Source organism: Perna viridis, chromosome 7 (genome assembly GCF_037379345.1).
Source record: "Perna viridis isolate PV_CMFRI_1.1 ecotype Kerala chromosome 7, ASM3737934v1, whole genome shotgun sequence".
Classification (NCBI taxonomy): domain Eukaryota; kingdom Metazoa; phylum Mollusca; class Bivalvia; order Mytilida; family Mytilidae; genus Perna; species Perna viridis.
The window spans coordinates 38179772-38196228 of NC_142451.1; the positions used below are offsets into that span (position 1 = coordinate 38179772).

General features: G+C 32.3%; 1 protein-coding gene across 2 annotated transcripts in view; it reads left to right on the top strand.

The window, feature by feature from the left end:
- Positions 1–16457, top strand: part of LOC148612597 (uncharacterized) — a 79850-nt gene that overhangs the window by 25858 nt on the left and 37535 nt on the right. For both annotated transcript variants that reach the window (XM_088594136.1, XM_088594137.1), the window contains 10 exons: positions 2819–2932; positions 4200–4339; positions 6254–6467; positions 7131–7308; positions 8090–8222; positions 9198–9351; positions 10727–11065; positions 14260–14574; positions 15571–15708; positions 16139–16334. In XM_088594136.1, coding sequence (XP_088450262.1) covers positions 2819–2932; positions 4200–4339; positions 6254–6467; positions 7131–7308; positions 8090–8222; positions 9198–9351; positions 10727–11065; positions 14260–14574; positions 15571–15708; positions 16139–16334 — 1921 coding nt within the window. The remainder of the gene's footprint in view (positions 1–2818; positions 2933–4199; positions 4340–6253; positions 6468–7130; positions 7309–8089; positions 8223–9197; positions 9352–10726; positions 11066–14259; positions 14575–15570; positions 15709–16138; positions 16335–16457) is intronic.

Below are 16457 nucleotides of genomic sequence, written 5' to 3' on the forward strand. Positions count from 1 at the left end.
TCCACCATATATATTATTTATCATTTGTATTTGAGAACACTTTCATGAGGACATTGGGAAGGGGAGATAGAAACTCTTAAGGCTTGTTTTATATAGTTAGTAGCATGCATCGTATGGTATAAAGGAAATACGCTCTTGTTTTCTGATCCCTAAGATTATCTGTTCATGTCCCAAAGATAGAGGGTTATAAATGAACTTCTTCGTCTGTCCATGTACCTCAATTTTCTTAACCATACATGAATATTGATACAGCATGTCATATTTGGCATCATTTGAAGGGGGATACCTTTTCTTATTTCCTACTCCCTTTCTTCCATCCCCTCTCCCATTTCTCTCTGTTCCCCTTTACTGTCTCTACTAGCTGTCCCAAATATCCTTCACAACTGTTCCTCCAAATAAAACAAGATCTTCATTTCAAGAGTGATAATGACATTTTTTGTATGGCATTCATAGATTTCACATTACAAAATGCCATGATGTTTTTCCATAAAATAAATCAGCAGATTTTATAAATTCTATGACAGTCAAGTAGGACTATTTATCCAGGATGGAGATATTTGTTCAATGTCACAATTAAAATGTCAGTGTCACTAATTTAATTGCATAAAACACAACTAAGATTTCTAATTAATTACTAAGTACATGTAAAACATAAGCTTGTTTCCATTATTAAAATTATCATCTGCTTTAATTTAGTTTTTTTTCTTACTTTTATTATTATTGTTCATTTATGATATGATCATTTTTTGTAGATATGAATTTTTTTTATGATTTCTATCCTTTTGGCACATTTTTAATGATTGATTAATTGTAAAAGTATAGAACTATTGCTGTATGAGGAACAATAGTAACATTTGATATTTTATAAATAATTTTGCCTTTTGCAGTTCAACATTTACTAGGGTTTTGATTTTTCATCATGATTTCACAAAACTTTACTATGTGAGCTATAAACAGGTAAACATTTTGTTTTTATTAAGACAGGAAATTATGGTCAAGATCCTTACTCGATATAACAGGTTAACTTCCTGTCAGACTGATATCAAGCTCTCTGTGCTTCTAAACTCAAAGATTAAATTTGTATTGATTACTATGTGGATTTTATCCTCTATTAGTTTTTTTAATTAGGCAAAACTTCGTGATTATGTTTCACACTTTTATTGTTTAAAATGTTTTAAATGTTAAATCTTGAAGTCTTTTAAAATTTTGATTCATGGTATAATTATCTTTAGCAACCCACAAAAACCATAAGAAATTGTTTCCGACATACAACAAACATTAAAGTTACCAAATAAATTACTCCTTTTTTACAAGGTGACCCTGTAACAAATAGTAATGATTTTTGTAACCCTTAATTTGTTAACCACAAGACATTACTTACATCCCCTGTGAATAATTAGAGGTGTGGTCATTTTTGCTCAAATTCACAAAGAAAGCAAAAATTGGTTAGACCTTCCCCCAATCATGTTTTTATTTGAAGAAGGGGTAACTTCAGGTGGAAAAACACAATCTTTGAATTTTAGCCATTTTATGATGTATCAAAGGGGACAAGGCCAATAAACAAGGGGATAAGGCATGAAGGTGTCTTCAAACCTTTCTAACCCTAGTTTGTTAGTGAACAACAGAATGTCACACCAAATTATATTGCTTTAGGGAACAACCATTTGATTTTATGGGGGAGGAGTGGGGGGCTTTAAGATAATTTGAAATAAAAAGGCAGGATGATGATGTATGGTAAAAAAGTAAAATATAAAAAGTGAGGTCAAAAGAAAATTCAGGGCACAAAATTTAATCCGCCCCCTTAGAAATCAAATGATTGCTTCATTAATACATTGTTAGTATTAGTATGAGACTGTTCATTCGGTTGTTGATTCCTATTTAAAATCTCCCTTCCTGATTTATAATTATAACTGGTTATTTTGTTATTACTTTTATTTTGTGTATTCAAAAAAATTGTAGGAGCCTTCATATGTCAAATAATTAAGTGATTCCAAAAAAAATTTCAGGAATGCAACTAGTGATAAGCAAATGACAATTGAAAAGTTCCTAATCATGCATCCCATTGTCCCTTGTAACGCTGTTAAGGAAGAAATACAAGTTTAAAGTTTGGGACAAATTGTGATAAATTTTGATAACCCTGTCAAAATGAGTGACATATTTGACACTATCTCTATGAATTAGTTGACACAATTACAATACATATAAGGACTGTTTGTTACCAAGACTTATGTAGTCACATCTTGTTGTTTGGATTTTTTTCATGGATTTTTCTGTAATTTATATTTTCATAGATGAAGTTGTAAAAGATAATAATTATGTCTCACTTCTGACTGCAAGTCTTCTTGTTTATTTGTTAGTTTGTTTATAACACTTTTCGAACATGCCAGAACAAAATCTTTCAATGGGTTTTCACCAGACTTAGTTCATATTCAATAAATCTAGAACTTTCTTGATTTTCATGGTCAAAGGTCAGGGTAACAGTGAAATATTAAATACATCTGTAAAGGGATTTTGACCAGTCAAGATTCTTGTATATTCAGTCTAGAACCCTACTCATTTACAAGGTTATAGGTCAAAGGTCACGGTTGTCTTTTCAGATAGTAGGATGGTAAGGGATTGCCATTCATAGTTCCTCTTGTTAATGTTGCCTAATTACTTCTGTTACATAAAAAAATGACATTTTCAAAAACTGTTATTGATATTTAACCATGCAAGTCAATGACTTAACAATTGTAACACTTTGGTCAGTTTGTCGTCTTCGTATTTAATCACCCTGTCAGGTAGACTTGAAATCCTCATATTTTTTTCTCTTTTACAGGTTTTAAAGGTATTAATTGTGAGATCAGTATCAATGAGTGTGCTTCAGGTCCTTGTCTCCATGGAACATGTATAGACGGAGTTAACACTTATACATGTAACTGTACTGGTACAGGTGAGTGTACATGTAAGAAAGGGGTTCAGAAGGGGCACTGTTTAGAGAAGCCTTCAAGGAGCCGTATTAATTCAGAATTTTTAAGAATCCTGTCTTCATAATACTTATATAAACATGTAGATCAAGTCAACTATCAAACATGTATCCGTACTAGCACAGGAAGAATCTGAGTTTTTAAAACCAGTCCCTTGATAGAGAACTCACTGTTTTCATGCTGGATGTACAAAAACTCAGACACATTTTGATAGTTTTTTAAGTACATGTATAGTTGTTTGTTGATGGTTATACTTATAGATCATTTTCTCTATCTCCCACTACAAGTTGAATGGGACACTTGTTCATTTTACATTTATCACATACTGTATGGCAGTTTAAGTGTCATTCCTTGTAAGAATCAGGCAGTGGGTGAAACATAGTATGAAAAAAACCACCATTTTGAAAGTTTAATTTGACTATATGCACTATCAGATCAAGGAAATAAGACAAGATGTCCAGATCATGTTGGTGCATTGAGTTCATTCATTGAAATGCACTGAAAATGAACATTTCAAGGGCAAATAACTCTGTCAAAAGCCTCACTTTTCTAACATGTTATCGAATTGTTTCTGAGCAAAGCCAGTGATGCAGAGATCAAATAATGGTCTTCCCGTATTGAGAAAGTTTCCTTTAGTGATATTACATTGTCAGATCAGTGGGGTTTTGACATGAATGTTTCTGATTTTTCCCATTTCACCTGATTATTACAGAGACTGATACTAATTGTTTTGGTGGGTGTAAAATTTTTCAATTTTTTAGGAAAAAAAGGTGTACTAAATATTCTGGTGTTTTAATTTTTGTGGATACTAAATAGTGCACTAAGTATGTAAGCCCAGAGTAAATATTAAGCAAAATTTATTTTGGTCTTTTTAGACAGACTGTTGAAATGCCATACAACTAGCATTCTCCAAAAATCACCCACTATACAGTACATTAATGACTACTGGTAATTTTCTAGAAAATTGGTAGATAAAAGTAAGGAAAAGCATGACTTCAATGTTAGAATTACAAGTACTTACTGTAAATCCATAGATTGTTACACACATGCATTTATGTTGTCAATTTTGTCATTTATACCCAAATGCATTTAGAATTATTTGGCAATTGAGAAAACAATTTAAAACATGCTCAAATTTCAAATGGAGTGACATTTACTTGTTTTCTTTGTCAGCTTACAGTATTTCTAGTTTTAATATAACTTTGAAACACTATGTCTTTTTTTTGCATTCAGGTTTTACAGGGACAACATGTGAACAGGACATAGACGAATGTAATGTGACATCTATCTGTGGGACAGGGTCGTGCTTTAACAACATAGGATCTTACAGCTGTTCTTGTCCTACTGGGTTTGATGGGGATCAGTGCCAAAATGTAAGTAGTAAAGTCATACTGTGTTTTGTCTTAGTGTGCTCTAGGATGTCTTATTCCTGTCATCTGGGACAAGTGCAAAATAATATATTCTGTTTCACTTTCTCTTTGGCAAGTAGAAAACTTAAATTTCGTAAAGGTTTTAGTTAAATACAGAAAGCAGATTTTCATTTTGGGCAAGTTAATTTTCATTTAGAGTTTTCCAGTGGAATCCTAAAATTTTCTAAAATCCAAGAACTCTGGTCTTTAATATTTTATACATGTACATAGGGTTGGCTTCTCAATAATATGAGGATTGGAACCCATGTCAGTATACTTGATGTAATTTTTCTAGTGTGAAAGAATCTTTTGTCTGAAACTTTTGAATAGATTTTTCTGCACCAGCCAAAAAAAAAATGTCGAAATACATATCTAAATACCTCGTGATTGGTCAGTGTTACACATTTTACTACAAATGATTTTAAGAATTTGCAATTCTGTAACTTGACTGGACCAAATTTAACAGTACATTGTCTTTGAACTTTTCAGTAAGGGAATTTTGATTCAAAAGGCGATCTAGTCTGTTTTTGTAAGCCCCTTAGGACCATTTTTGGAATATTACTTGATTCAATTTAACTTTACTGATTATAAGTGTTAGTAAAACTTAATGCAATACATGCAATTATTTGTCAGGATTTTACCCTATCACTACAAAAAAAAAATAAATGAGCTCAGAAACTGACAAAAAATACAATTATTATATAAAATCAGATTAATGACTCGGACAGAAATAATGGTTGTAAAGGAAAAAAATCCCATGAGGCAGACACATAAAAAAGGTAAATTCCTTCCCACATGGTACAAAGTAAACCAACCTGTACCAAAACAATCCAGACAGTTCTGAATTATCCTACAAGGTGAGGATAGACAGAGACACTGGTGTACCACAGTAAGAAAATACCAATCTAATATGAATAATTCATCCATATAAATTCCAGATATAAAATTAGTCCACAAAAAGTACCTATAGTTATACATATAAAAATATACTTCATTTTTTGATACTTCATTTTCCATATTTGTTCCCTTTGATACCTCATTTTCCATATTTGTTCCCGATTGCAATGCATATACAGGTGTCAGTCTGTGCTTTTTGTGTCTATCTGTCTGTCCCTCATAATTTGTGGACACAACTCCTTGGAAACCCCTCAATTGATTTTTGTTTAAATTTTGTAGGATTGTTAGTCCCCATATATAGTTGATTATATTGCACTGCCATTTTGATTTGACTCATTTTCAGAAGTTATGGGTCCTGTGCAGGTCCGGGTGTTGAAAGAATAGGCCTGCAGCAGCGCTAAGCTTGTCGTGAAAGGCGACTAAATAGTGCTCAGAACCTTAGCCGGGGGCTAGGGCGCTCTGCCCACAGAGCAACTGGGATGTGTGCCCCAGGTGGTGGAATTGGGTACCCCTGGTGTGTTACATGCTGGGGTTGTCAGGCTATAATACGGAAAACCTGACCGCAAACCATAGTGGTGCATCGTGTTGGGAAAGATGCCACGTTCCTCGCACGTTAAAGAACCCTACTGTGGTATTCTCCCGTAGTAGAAACCATAGGGCTCCGCCACAGGAGGCTAAATTGCCCGACCATACCCACCTCTCCCTATTTCCAGTGGCAATCAAAATTTGTCGATCCCATTGTCCTTGTGTCCCATCCCTTTTTCATTTCATCATCATTTCATGTTCATTTTATCATCAATTTCATGTTCATCGTCTGACTATAGCTGAAATATTGCTGCTCGGACGTTAAACCTCAACAAACAAACAAACAAACAGAAGTTATGGGGCAATTGCACTTCAAAATTTTTATGGCGGTTGAGACATGTACATGGCTATGTGTAGCAATCTTATTTATCTGTAATTCTTCAATTTATTTTTCAGGACATAAACGATTGTAGTTCTTCCCCGTGCCTGCACGGTGCTACTTGTACTGATGGAGTAGCCAGCTATCAATGTATTTGTCCCTTAGGATATGAAGGTTCAAGGTGTGAGACCAACACAGATGATTGTAAAAATGTTCAATGTTCTGAACTCCACACCATTTGTGTGGATGGAATAAACTCACACAGCTGTGAATGTAAACCAGGCTTTACAGGTAACATAATTCTGGTATCGCTTTATAATAATAGACATTAACACAAGTTTTTGAAACAACTTCAAATTTAAAACAGCTGTGGAATAACTTTCATTCTCTTGAGTCTTGATCACAAGTCTATGGAGAAAAGGCTAAAAAGATGAGAAAACATGACAGTGAAATGTGTTTAAATTGAATCTTAAAATGAAATAATACCAAGGAATCTGCCTTCCTGAGTGAAATGTGTCTAAATTGATTCTTAAAATGAAATTATACCAAGGAATCTGCCTTCCTGCAACTGAGAGCATGGGTGCAGGCCATGCAATACTAAGACATACTAAAATAAATTGTATTGCCAGTAAATTGTACAATGGTTTACATTAAAAAACTGATTTGTAAGGCTATGAATTCACCATATTCATGCAGGTTTTTTTTTAATGACTTAAAATTTGGTGTGAAACTACAACATGACAAACTGTTCTGTGTTTTGCAATCTTCTCAGTCATCTATCAATTTTCTGATAAATGAAGTTTCAGGTATACTGTAACTTATTGATGTAGTAAGTGATTCATTTTGATTATTAAATTTCTGTATAAATCTAGTATAGTTAATGAGATTTTAATCTTTCTTCATTCAAATTGCTTATATCTATCCTCCAACTGACAATATTCTATATGTTAACAGGTTCCCCTGGTAGCTGTGTTGACATAGATGAATGTAATTCTTCTCCTTGCCGTAACAGGGGAACATGCCATGATTTAGAGAATGCCTTTAATTGTACCTGTGCTCCAGGATACAGTGGACATCTTTGCCAGTCTGATATTAATGAATGCTCATCTTCTCCATGTAAAAATGGTGCTACGTAAGTCAGGATTATTTAGGAGATGAAATCATGTTCTTCAAATTTTAGCTTCAAAAGAAGATAAACAAAGATATTGGGGAAATGTCCATATACCAATTATAGTATTAGTTGGCATACAATAGAAGGCCACCGCCATCGCAGACAAGTCAGTGTTAGCATGGACAACCTTTTATATTTTATATTATATACTACTAAAGACAAAACAGCCATCAAACAATTGACTATACAGCCAAAAAAGCCATACTATGAAAATACTATTGTTTATGGGGTTTGTGGATTTCAAGCAACAAATTTTGGTTCCTAAAGAAAAAGAGATTTCCATTGATGTGTGAACTGAAAACCTCCAAACCACAAATTCAAGAATCCATGTACTTGTGTTTCTTCCCTAATCCACAAAAATTGGTATCCACAATTAAAGTACTTCCACAGTATGTGATAATCATATGGTGCTCAATTCATATGATTGTCATATGATATGATAGTTTAATGACTACCATGTGATTCCCATATGTTCATTTTGGCTTGGAAATATATTAAACATGTTTGTGAGAAACATATGATTATCAGATCATGCTTGATTCATGTGTAAATCAGATGATGCAAACAATATGATTCTCATATGTGGCAGTTTTGGCTGTGTATTCCTTGTACAATGTTATGTTTTTTTGTCTAATTTTAATCACAAAATGTGTGTTCTGTATTAAAAAACACAATTTTAAGTAACTTCTCATGTACATTTTTCTGATATTTAATGAAAGTCATTGTTGTTTGTATATTTCAGATGTTTAGATTCTGTGAATAGTTATAGTTGTGTATGTGTTGCTGGTTTTACTGGTACTGATTGTGAGACAGACATAAATGAATGTGTCACTAACAACCAACCGTGTCAAAATAATGCTATGTGTGTCAATCTGGTAAATATTACATAAATGTTTCCGTATTTGATTAGGGTGCACTATACAGTTACATGAAGGCGCACTGTTTCGCACACCAAGTTACCCCGGTCAAATTTTGTAAAACTTAAAAGTTGAAATTTGGTGGATGTATTGTTTAAACGTAGTTAAGCATTTATACATAGACAGATGTAATATATGTAATGGTAAACAGGTGTAATTTAAAGGAAGAATGGTATCTGGAACGTTTCAGTCCCCTGCCATATTAGGTTCTCTCCTCAGCATCAGATAGCTGATTTTCAAAGTACCTTATTTCGCATGAACTTTTGGAACTAAAATTGTGAGAGAATGAATCGAAAAGGGTCTTATTATTTTTACCCTTTTTCTAACTACTCCATGCATGCTTTCATCCTGTGGTAGTGTCTTAGTGCCTGATATTTTATAAAACAGTAATTTGGAAAGGCATCCCTGATTTGTACTAAAACTCAGTAATATTTTTTTCAGTATGTTACCATGGTTACTGGATTTTATAACAATAATCACTAAATTACTTATAAATTACTTGAACCTCCACACACCAAGGATTTAAAAAATATGAACTTTTTTATGACAAAACTGTAGAAATTTCTGTGCAGACTACCTGAAAACAGCTTTATTTCAACAAAATGAGACCAAATATTCAGAGATGACCTAATTGTATTGTACTACCTTAATTTTGCTAATATCATTATTATTATTATTATTTTTTTATCAGATTGGCTAATTTTGTAGAACATTATATCAATAATGTTGATATTTGGTTCTGGTTTAAATTGGTCGCTATATTGTATAGATAAAATTTAATAGTTTAATTAATGTTTTAAGCAAACAAATTTAATGTTCACCATGAGTAACTTTTGTGTTGTCAATTTTCCATTCATTTGAGTTACTTTTATGGTTCTAATTTTCTATTTCTTTAAGATGTTTTTCATGTTGTTAATTTTTCATTCCTTTCAGGTCAATGACTACAGATGTGATTGCGTTGCAGGATGGACAGGACGCCATTGTTCACAAGACATAGATGATTGTGCTCCAAACCCCTGTCAAAATGGTGCTACTTGTCATAACAATATAAATTATTATAATTGTACTTGTTTACCAGGCTATGATGGTAAGATTATCTCCTTAAACACTACTCTATCACCTTTCTTAATGTTGAATAAGTCTGTTTTTTTTATAAGGCATCTGTATTTTGAAGATTAAAACCAACTCAGTACGTTGATGAACAATTTTCAAATCCTCATTACAGTAATCAATGTGAATGAGAGCCCAATGTCAGTCTGACAGGAAGTTAACCTGTAATACTGAGTAAGGATCTTTACTACAGTTGGTTTCGTATTTTTAACAAAAAACAAATTGTTTATCTATTTGTAGCTCACATCCTAATGTTTTGTCTGAATTATGAAGAAAAATAAATTCAGTTGATGTAGAACTGTAAAAGACATGATATTTTATTTTTTTAAATATCAATATAGACGACACCTGCCTCATGTTATAATAGCTTTTATCATGGAGTATCCTCAACTTGTGTTCTTACGTCTGTATTCTCTTTTCCAAACATGCGGGTACTACCAGATTTAGGAGGTGTAGTGATATAATGCTTCATAGGTACTTTTGGTTAACTTACATAGAAAGCCGAAAGCTAATTCAAAATTTGTTGCACTTATTTTGCTAATATTAATGGAAAATCCTCTTTTAAAAAATCTTTTGAATAGACAATCCAGAGCATTTTAAATATTAATTTTAATATTCAAAGATATTTACGATTGAAAAAGAAGGATTTATCCATTTCAACAGATGGGCATGGTAGTTTTGAAAGGCTTACGGATGATGTCACATCACAAATGAGAAGTGTCTTTTGAGTTGAAAATACCTGTGTGATGGTCCTTGACTCAACTCTTATATAATTTTCATAATAATATATTGGCCTATTATCTGTAATTTGGTTTCTTTTCTCACATAAGATATAAGTAGTGTCATTTCTTATGATTTTATTGAAATTAAAATGCATTTTGCATTCATTACCATCATCACCATTGGTAAAAACAGGTCTAATGGCTGCTAAGTAAGAAAATGAAGATGTTTTCCCACATTTTAAGAACGTTGAAAGATATTATCTAAAAATAGTACAAAAAAATGTATAAAAATAGTGGTTCTTCAGTCAGCTTACCATATTTTTGTACTTTTACACCTATTTTCTGATGACTGGAGGCCATTAGCAAAGCCTAAATACAACTTGAATATGTGACAATTCTCACATTATCAGGGGCTGTTTGTTGTGTGGAGCAGGATTACCTGTGCTTTATCTCACATAAAAATTATAAGGTAGTTTCAAAAAGGATTTTTTTTTCATTTTCAGGAAAAAACTGAAATCAGTATTCAACCTTTCGCAATAATAGATTTTTTAAACAGACATTTTATATTATTTTCAGGAACAGTATTGGCAAATTTTAGTGTTTTAGAACAGAAATTAATTTTTTTTTCAGGAATAAATTGTGAGAACAATATTGATGATTGTTCACCAGACCCTTGTTTAAACGGGGGTACTTGTAACGATTTAGTCAATGGGTATACCTGTGACTGTGGTCCCAATTGGATGGGTAAGAACTGCTCTCTTCGCTATGATGCATGCTCGTTCCAGCCATGCAAGAATGGAGCCACTTGTTTGACCAGTCCGCCATTGCACAACTATAGCTGTGCATGTGTTTCGGGATTTACGGATAAAAACTGCAGTACCAACATTAATGACTGCCAAGCTGATTCGTGCACGCCTCCATTTCAATGTTATGACCTGGTTAATAACTTTACCTGTGCATGTCCAATAGGTTTGTTTATTAATTATTCACTTTAACTCTCATGCCCTTCACTTGAATATTTCTTTCTATTAAAGCAACCTTTATAAATATCAGGCAGGAGGTGATACATGCACGCATAGATGCCAACCTTTAAGATATGTCCGTAATTTTACAAATTTCAGTTGGAATACATACCATCTTACGGTTAACAGTTAAATATTTACAGATTTCTAATCATTTCCTGTCTGAGCCGTTTCTGGTTTAGAAAACATGTTCTGATCATCTTCTCAGATACCATTGAAATAAGCTAAATGGGGAGTTATATCATGCAGTGTGTTCAGAATTCACGAATTTCATATATATGGTTAAGATAAATCTTATTAATTGAATAGTAAACAGTGAACGAAACACATTTTCATTCAGGATAAATTTGAGATGTCAATTTCAGTTTCAATGATTATTACTTATGAAGGTGTCAAATGGCAGACTACTGATTTTTTTTATTGTTTAAAAAAGGGGTTGGCATCTATGTGCATATCAAAAATCCACAAACGTAACTTTATTTTTAATTCACAAACACTTACAGAACACATAACTTGGTCTTAGTTAATCAGTGGGTTGATGCATTTTTGAGATAAAATTTTAAATAGATTGAATGTGAAATTGGCAAGTTATTGTTCTCGATTTAGTTGATGTAGACCTGGGGTAAGGGATGTAACACTTCATATCAGTGATATGTTTGTACCATATGCAATTTCATCAAAGTCTTTTAAGATTCCCTTTGAAACAGAATGATATCAGTCTAGGTTACTTTGATGCTTACATGATGTTGGTATAAAATGGTGAATACAAACGTTCCAATGATTTGTAAGAGTTGTGTCCCTTACCCTAGGTCTACTACCTAAAGAGGACGATGAATGTATGGTCCTCTCTAAATTGTAGCTCCATATATGAAAAGGACTATAGTTATATCAAAATTTGACATATGTAGACTGAAAATTATCGTTTGTTTTGTGGGTTTCTCTGCATCTTGTATCACCACTACTATTGGCAGTATCTGAATTTTATATGGGTTAGTACCTAATCTGAAGACTACCTGAGTCGTCTTTTTAGCAATTTCTTTTCCCATGTCTTAATTATCAAATAATATTGATTTTGCCCTTTAGTTATATTATGAATATTTTTACCAAGAATTATTGCCTGCTCATTATAGTTATATTTTCACAAATTTTTATGTCTGTTAACAGATGCACTGTCTAATGTAACTTCCTTAATTGCAACAATCCCTTTTTGAATGTATTGCACATATTATGTTCATTTTTTGAACATTTCTCTTTTGGCATATCCAATGCATATTAATGTAACCAATATTTACAGGGAACTTTGGCGAAGTAAAATGTATAATAGAGTTATCACCCTTTCGTCTTCCTAGACTTATTAAAAAAACTCTTTCACTTAAAAATATGGTTAGTTGCTTATTCTAGTAATATCAATTGCTTTGGTTTTTAAATTATGAGGAAAAAATTACAGGGGCTTTTAATCATATTAATAAGTGTTGTACATAATGGTCCACGGAGAGCTTCTCTTGAAGGAAAGAAAAAATGAAGAAATTTGACTTTAACGTGTACTGTATGAGACATAAACAACCTCACATTTCATTCATACAACATCTAATCACAATCATTGATACAGTTTTGAATTTCTAATCATCATTACTATAAATCACACACACCCCAAAAAATTATATCTTATGTAAAAACAAGTCAAAGGTTGGGCAATGAAACCAGAAATTTGAAGGTAAGATGCACAATAAACTTAGAGCTATACAATCAAGCTTTCAGCTTTAGCAGATTCACAGTATCAAAATAACATTTGAATACTAATATGTCAATGTTTGGTATGATAATTCCCTATTTTCAGCATTCAAAGTTCAATCTAATAAGCATTAGTTGTTTTTCTCAAGTACAGGTATCTTGGTTGGAAACCACGTTTTTTTCTTTTTCTTAAAGACTGTTCTGTGATGAACAAAATTAATGTAAAAACCTGAATCATCATTTCAGTTAGTGGTCTGTCATTTTGTCCGTCAGAAATGTGTCACAAGTATCTTGACTCCCAGTGGATGGATTGATTTAAAATTTGGCACTTGGCTTTGTATAGATGGCGCTTACATTATTATGGCTGTTCTATATCAACTTCCTGTTTTATGGGACTTTGCCATTTCTCACTGTATGGAATGATAAAGTAAATGTTTGGTCACAAATTCTAATCTGCCTCTGGTCAGATTGATTTTAAATGTAGTATGTGGTTTTATATAAATGGTGCATATGTTGTACTGTATTATCAATTTGCTGTTTTATTGAATTGGCATAAAATTAGGGGTAGCACAACAAAGCATGCAACTTCATGTTACATTTAACCAGGATCACTCTGATTTAGAAGGAATATGTTGAAAAGAATGATTATAAATTGCTTACATAATTCTATACAAGATACCTGATGATAAAGGAAACAACTCTGCAAAAGGGAGATAAATCCTGTAGACTGAAAGTAGGAAATATAAGCACATAGAATGAAATGGTTTTTGGGGCTAAAGGCTGGTAAAAATAGAACAATATACTCTCGAGCTTCATTGAATGCAAACAAATAGCAGGTTCTATTCATGGTGATTTTGAGGTGGTTATATTGCTAAATAAATATCGAAATATTGAAATCTAACTATCATATTGAAGTGAATTGGTATTAGATATTGTCCTATGATTTTGTTTTAAAGACTTACTGGTATACTAGTAGTCCATACTTCTATTTCAAAATTGTCCAAAGAGAAAGATTTTTGTCTATTCTTTAATTCAAAATTCTGTTTTAAGTCATTTTTTTACTGTTATATATATTACATTTTGTTTATTGGTTTAGTCTGTTTTTTACTTTGCTTGTTGTCTTGTTGTACACAACAACATTGCAATTTATGAAATAATGATTTAAAAGTTATGAATGTAGATCATTTTTGTTCCAAAAAAACCCCAAAGAACATGAAAGGCTTTACAGAAATTTAAATGCTCCTTCAAGTGAAAAAAAATTCTTTAAAGATGTATAAAAAACTAACTTCATGAAAAAAGGAATAAAAAGAGCTTTAAGAGATAGATGCTTGTAAAGTGGAAAGTTAGTTTGACAATCTTTTTGCCTATTCAATTTGTTCTGCAATGTTTAAACTGTTATTGTATAAACAGGTTACACAGGTGTCAACTGTTCCGTTGAAATCAAGGAATGTGAGAGCAATCCTTGCAAAAATGGTGGAACTTGTGAAGATCTGATTGGAAACTACACTTGCAAATGTCATCAGGCCTTTGTCAATCTGACCAAATATGGTACAGGGCAAAAGCTTGAGTTTTTGACTGGATACAAAGGCAGAAATTGTGAAATTGATATTGATGAATGTGCCTTGCGACCATCGATTTGTCTCAACAATGGAACATGTAGAGGAGGCACAACGGGGGATTATTTTTGTCAGTGTGGGCCTGATATAAATGGAATCTATACTACTGGTAAGTTCATTAAGGTATACATCTTTTGTTATCACTATTCATTAAAGTGCACAAAAAAAGTAAAAGGGGGAAATGATAAAAATCAAACAAAACAAAAGAAGAAAAAAAGGAGTCTTTTGTTATATTTATTGTAGCAATTATTTTTTTTTAAATGTTGATAAATTGTTGTGAATATGTCCCTTCATTATAGAAACTAGTTGTGAAATTTAAATGATATTCTGAAACATGGAAATAAGGTGATTTACAGTATGTACATTTACGGTAAGTATTTCTCAGTCTAAGAATCAGGCAAATTGTGTATAAGGTGTGGAACATGAAAAAAAAAAAACACAGAGATTTTATTGCTTGTTCAAGTATTTATACTTCATAACCTCCAAAAAAATAACCATCATAGAGCTTGTAAACTTTGCCTTTTTATGGTAGTAATAAATCAAAGCACTATGGACAAATGGTGGGGAAATTTTTTCTGATATAAGCAGTCAAAAATATCTGATGCTTCAGGATAAATTTAAATAGCTTTTCAGTTGTTTTCTAGATGTATTGAATATATTTAAGGCAAAAAGACCAAATTGAGGAAAAAGATGAGTCCCTCCCCCCCAAAAAAAGTTCCAGATTCTTACACAGAATGGTACTTACATAGTGTTTGATGGTCACTAATATATCTTTCTCTACTTTTTTGTCTATTACATTTCAAAATATGGAAAGTTGTGATGTTTTAAAACACAGGTTTTGTTTTGATTATTGGTGATACATTTATATATTCTTGTTCCCAAAGAAAGCAACAAAAGGGTTACTTTAAATACAATTGATGTAACTATAGCTACAAGAAGAATACTTAAAATACAATTGATAACACAAAGATTTGCACTATTTTTAAATTTGTCTCGCATCAACAGATTTTAGTAGATAATTGCTAAACATTTACATGTTGGTATTGCCCAAGTAATTACATAATGACAGTTCTTTACTACTGTTTATTTCTTTTCATTATTTCAGGTAAAAACTGTGAATTACGAACATCATACTGTGAATCATCAGATATTGTAAAAGATGACCCACCAGCATGTAAAAATGGTGGAACATGTATATCAGGGGACAGAACTTTCTCTTGTATATGTGTACCAGGATTCACAGGTAAATTATCTCCTTTGATTGAGGAAAAGCAAGTATTTTTATTTATAAAATGTTTTGATTTTAACATCATTTTGCAGTTAAATTGAAATAGATATACTTGTTTCCATGTGTACAGTGCTTAACCAAAATCAATCCACTGGCCAGTTCAAGTTTTTAGATGTGCACTAGTACTATTTGGTCAATAAATAACAAATTATTATTTCTAATGATATATGTAGTGTTCCCTTGAGGTTGATTGGGAAAGGCCCAGGTGCCCTGCCTTTTTTGTCAATTTTTTCTTATAAAGATGATAAAGCTTGCATTATGTGCCTTTAGACTATATGATCAATTTATTTAGTTTTTTGTTATTTAAGGAATATTTTCCCATCTGTAGAACTTTTGTGTGGTGCAAATATCACGTATAGGTTGTGATTTTGCCTTTTTTTTTCAGGTCCAAGATGTGAGACAAATATCGATGAGTGTGAATCCAACCCTTGCCAATACAATGGTACTTGTGATGATGGTATAAACGGCTACACTTGTTCTTGTATTCCTGGTATCACTGGTCTGAACTGTGAGACAGACATTAATGAGTGTGCATCATCACCTTGTTTGAATCACGGCCAGTGTAAAGATAAAATTAATGGGTAAGGAAATATGGCAAGATATTATAAGAGGATAGTAAAACTATTCTAAACCAAAATTATGAATTGTTCTGAAACCTGTCTAAACCAGACACTTTTGAAGTCCCTCTTTACATGTATCAGTGT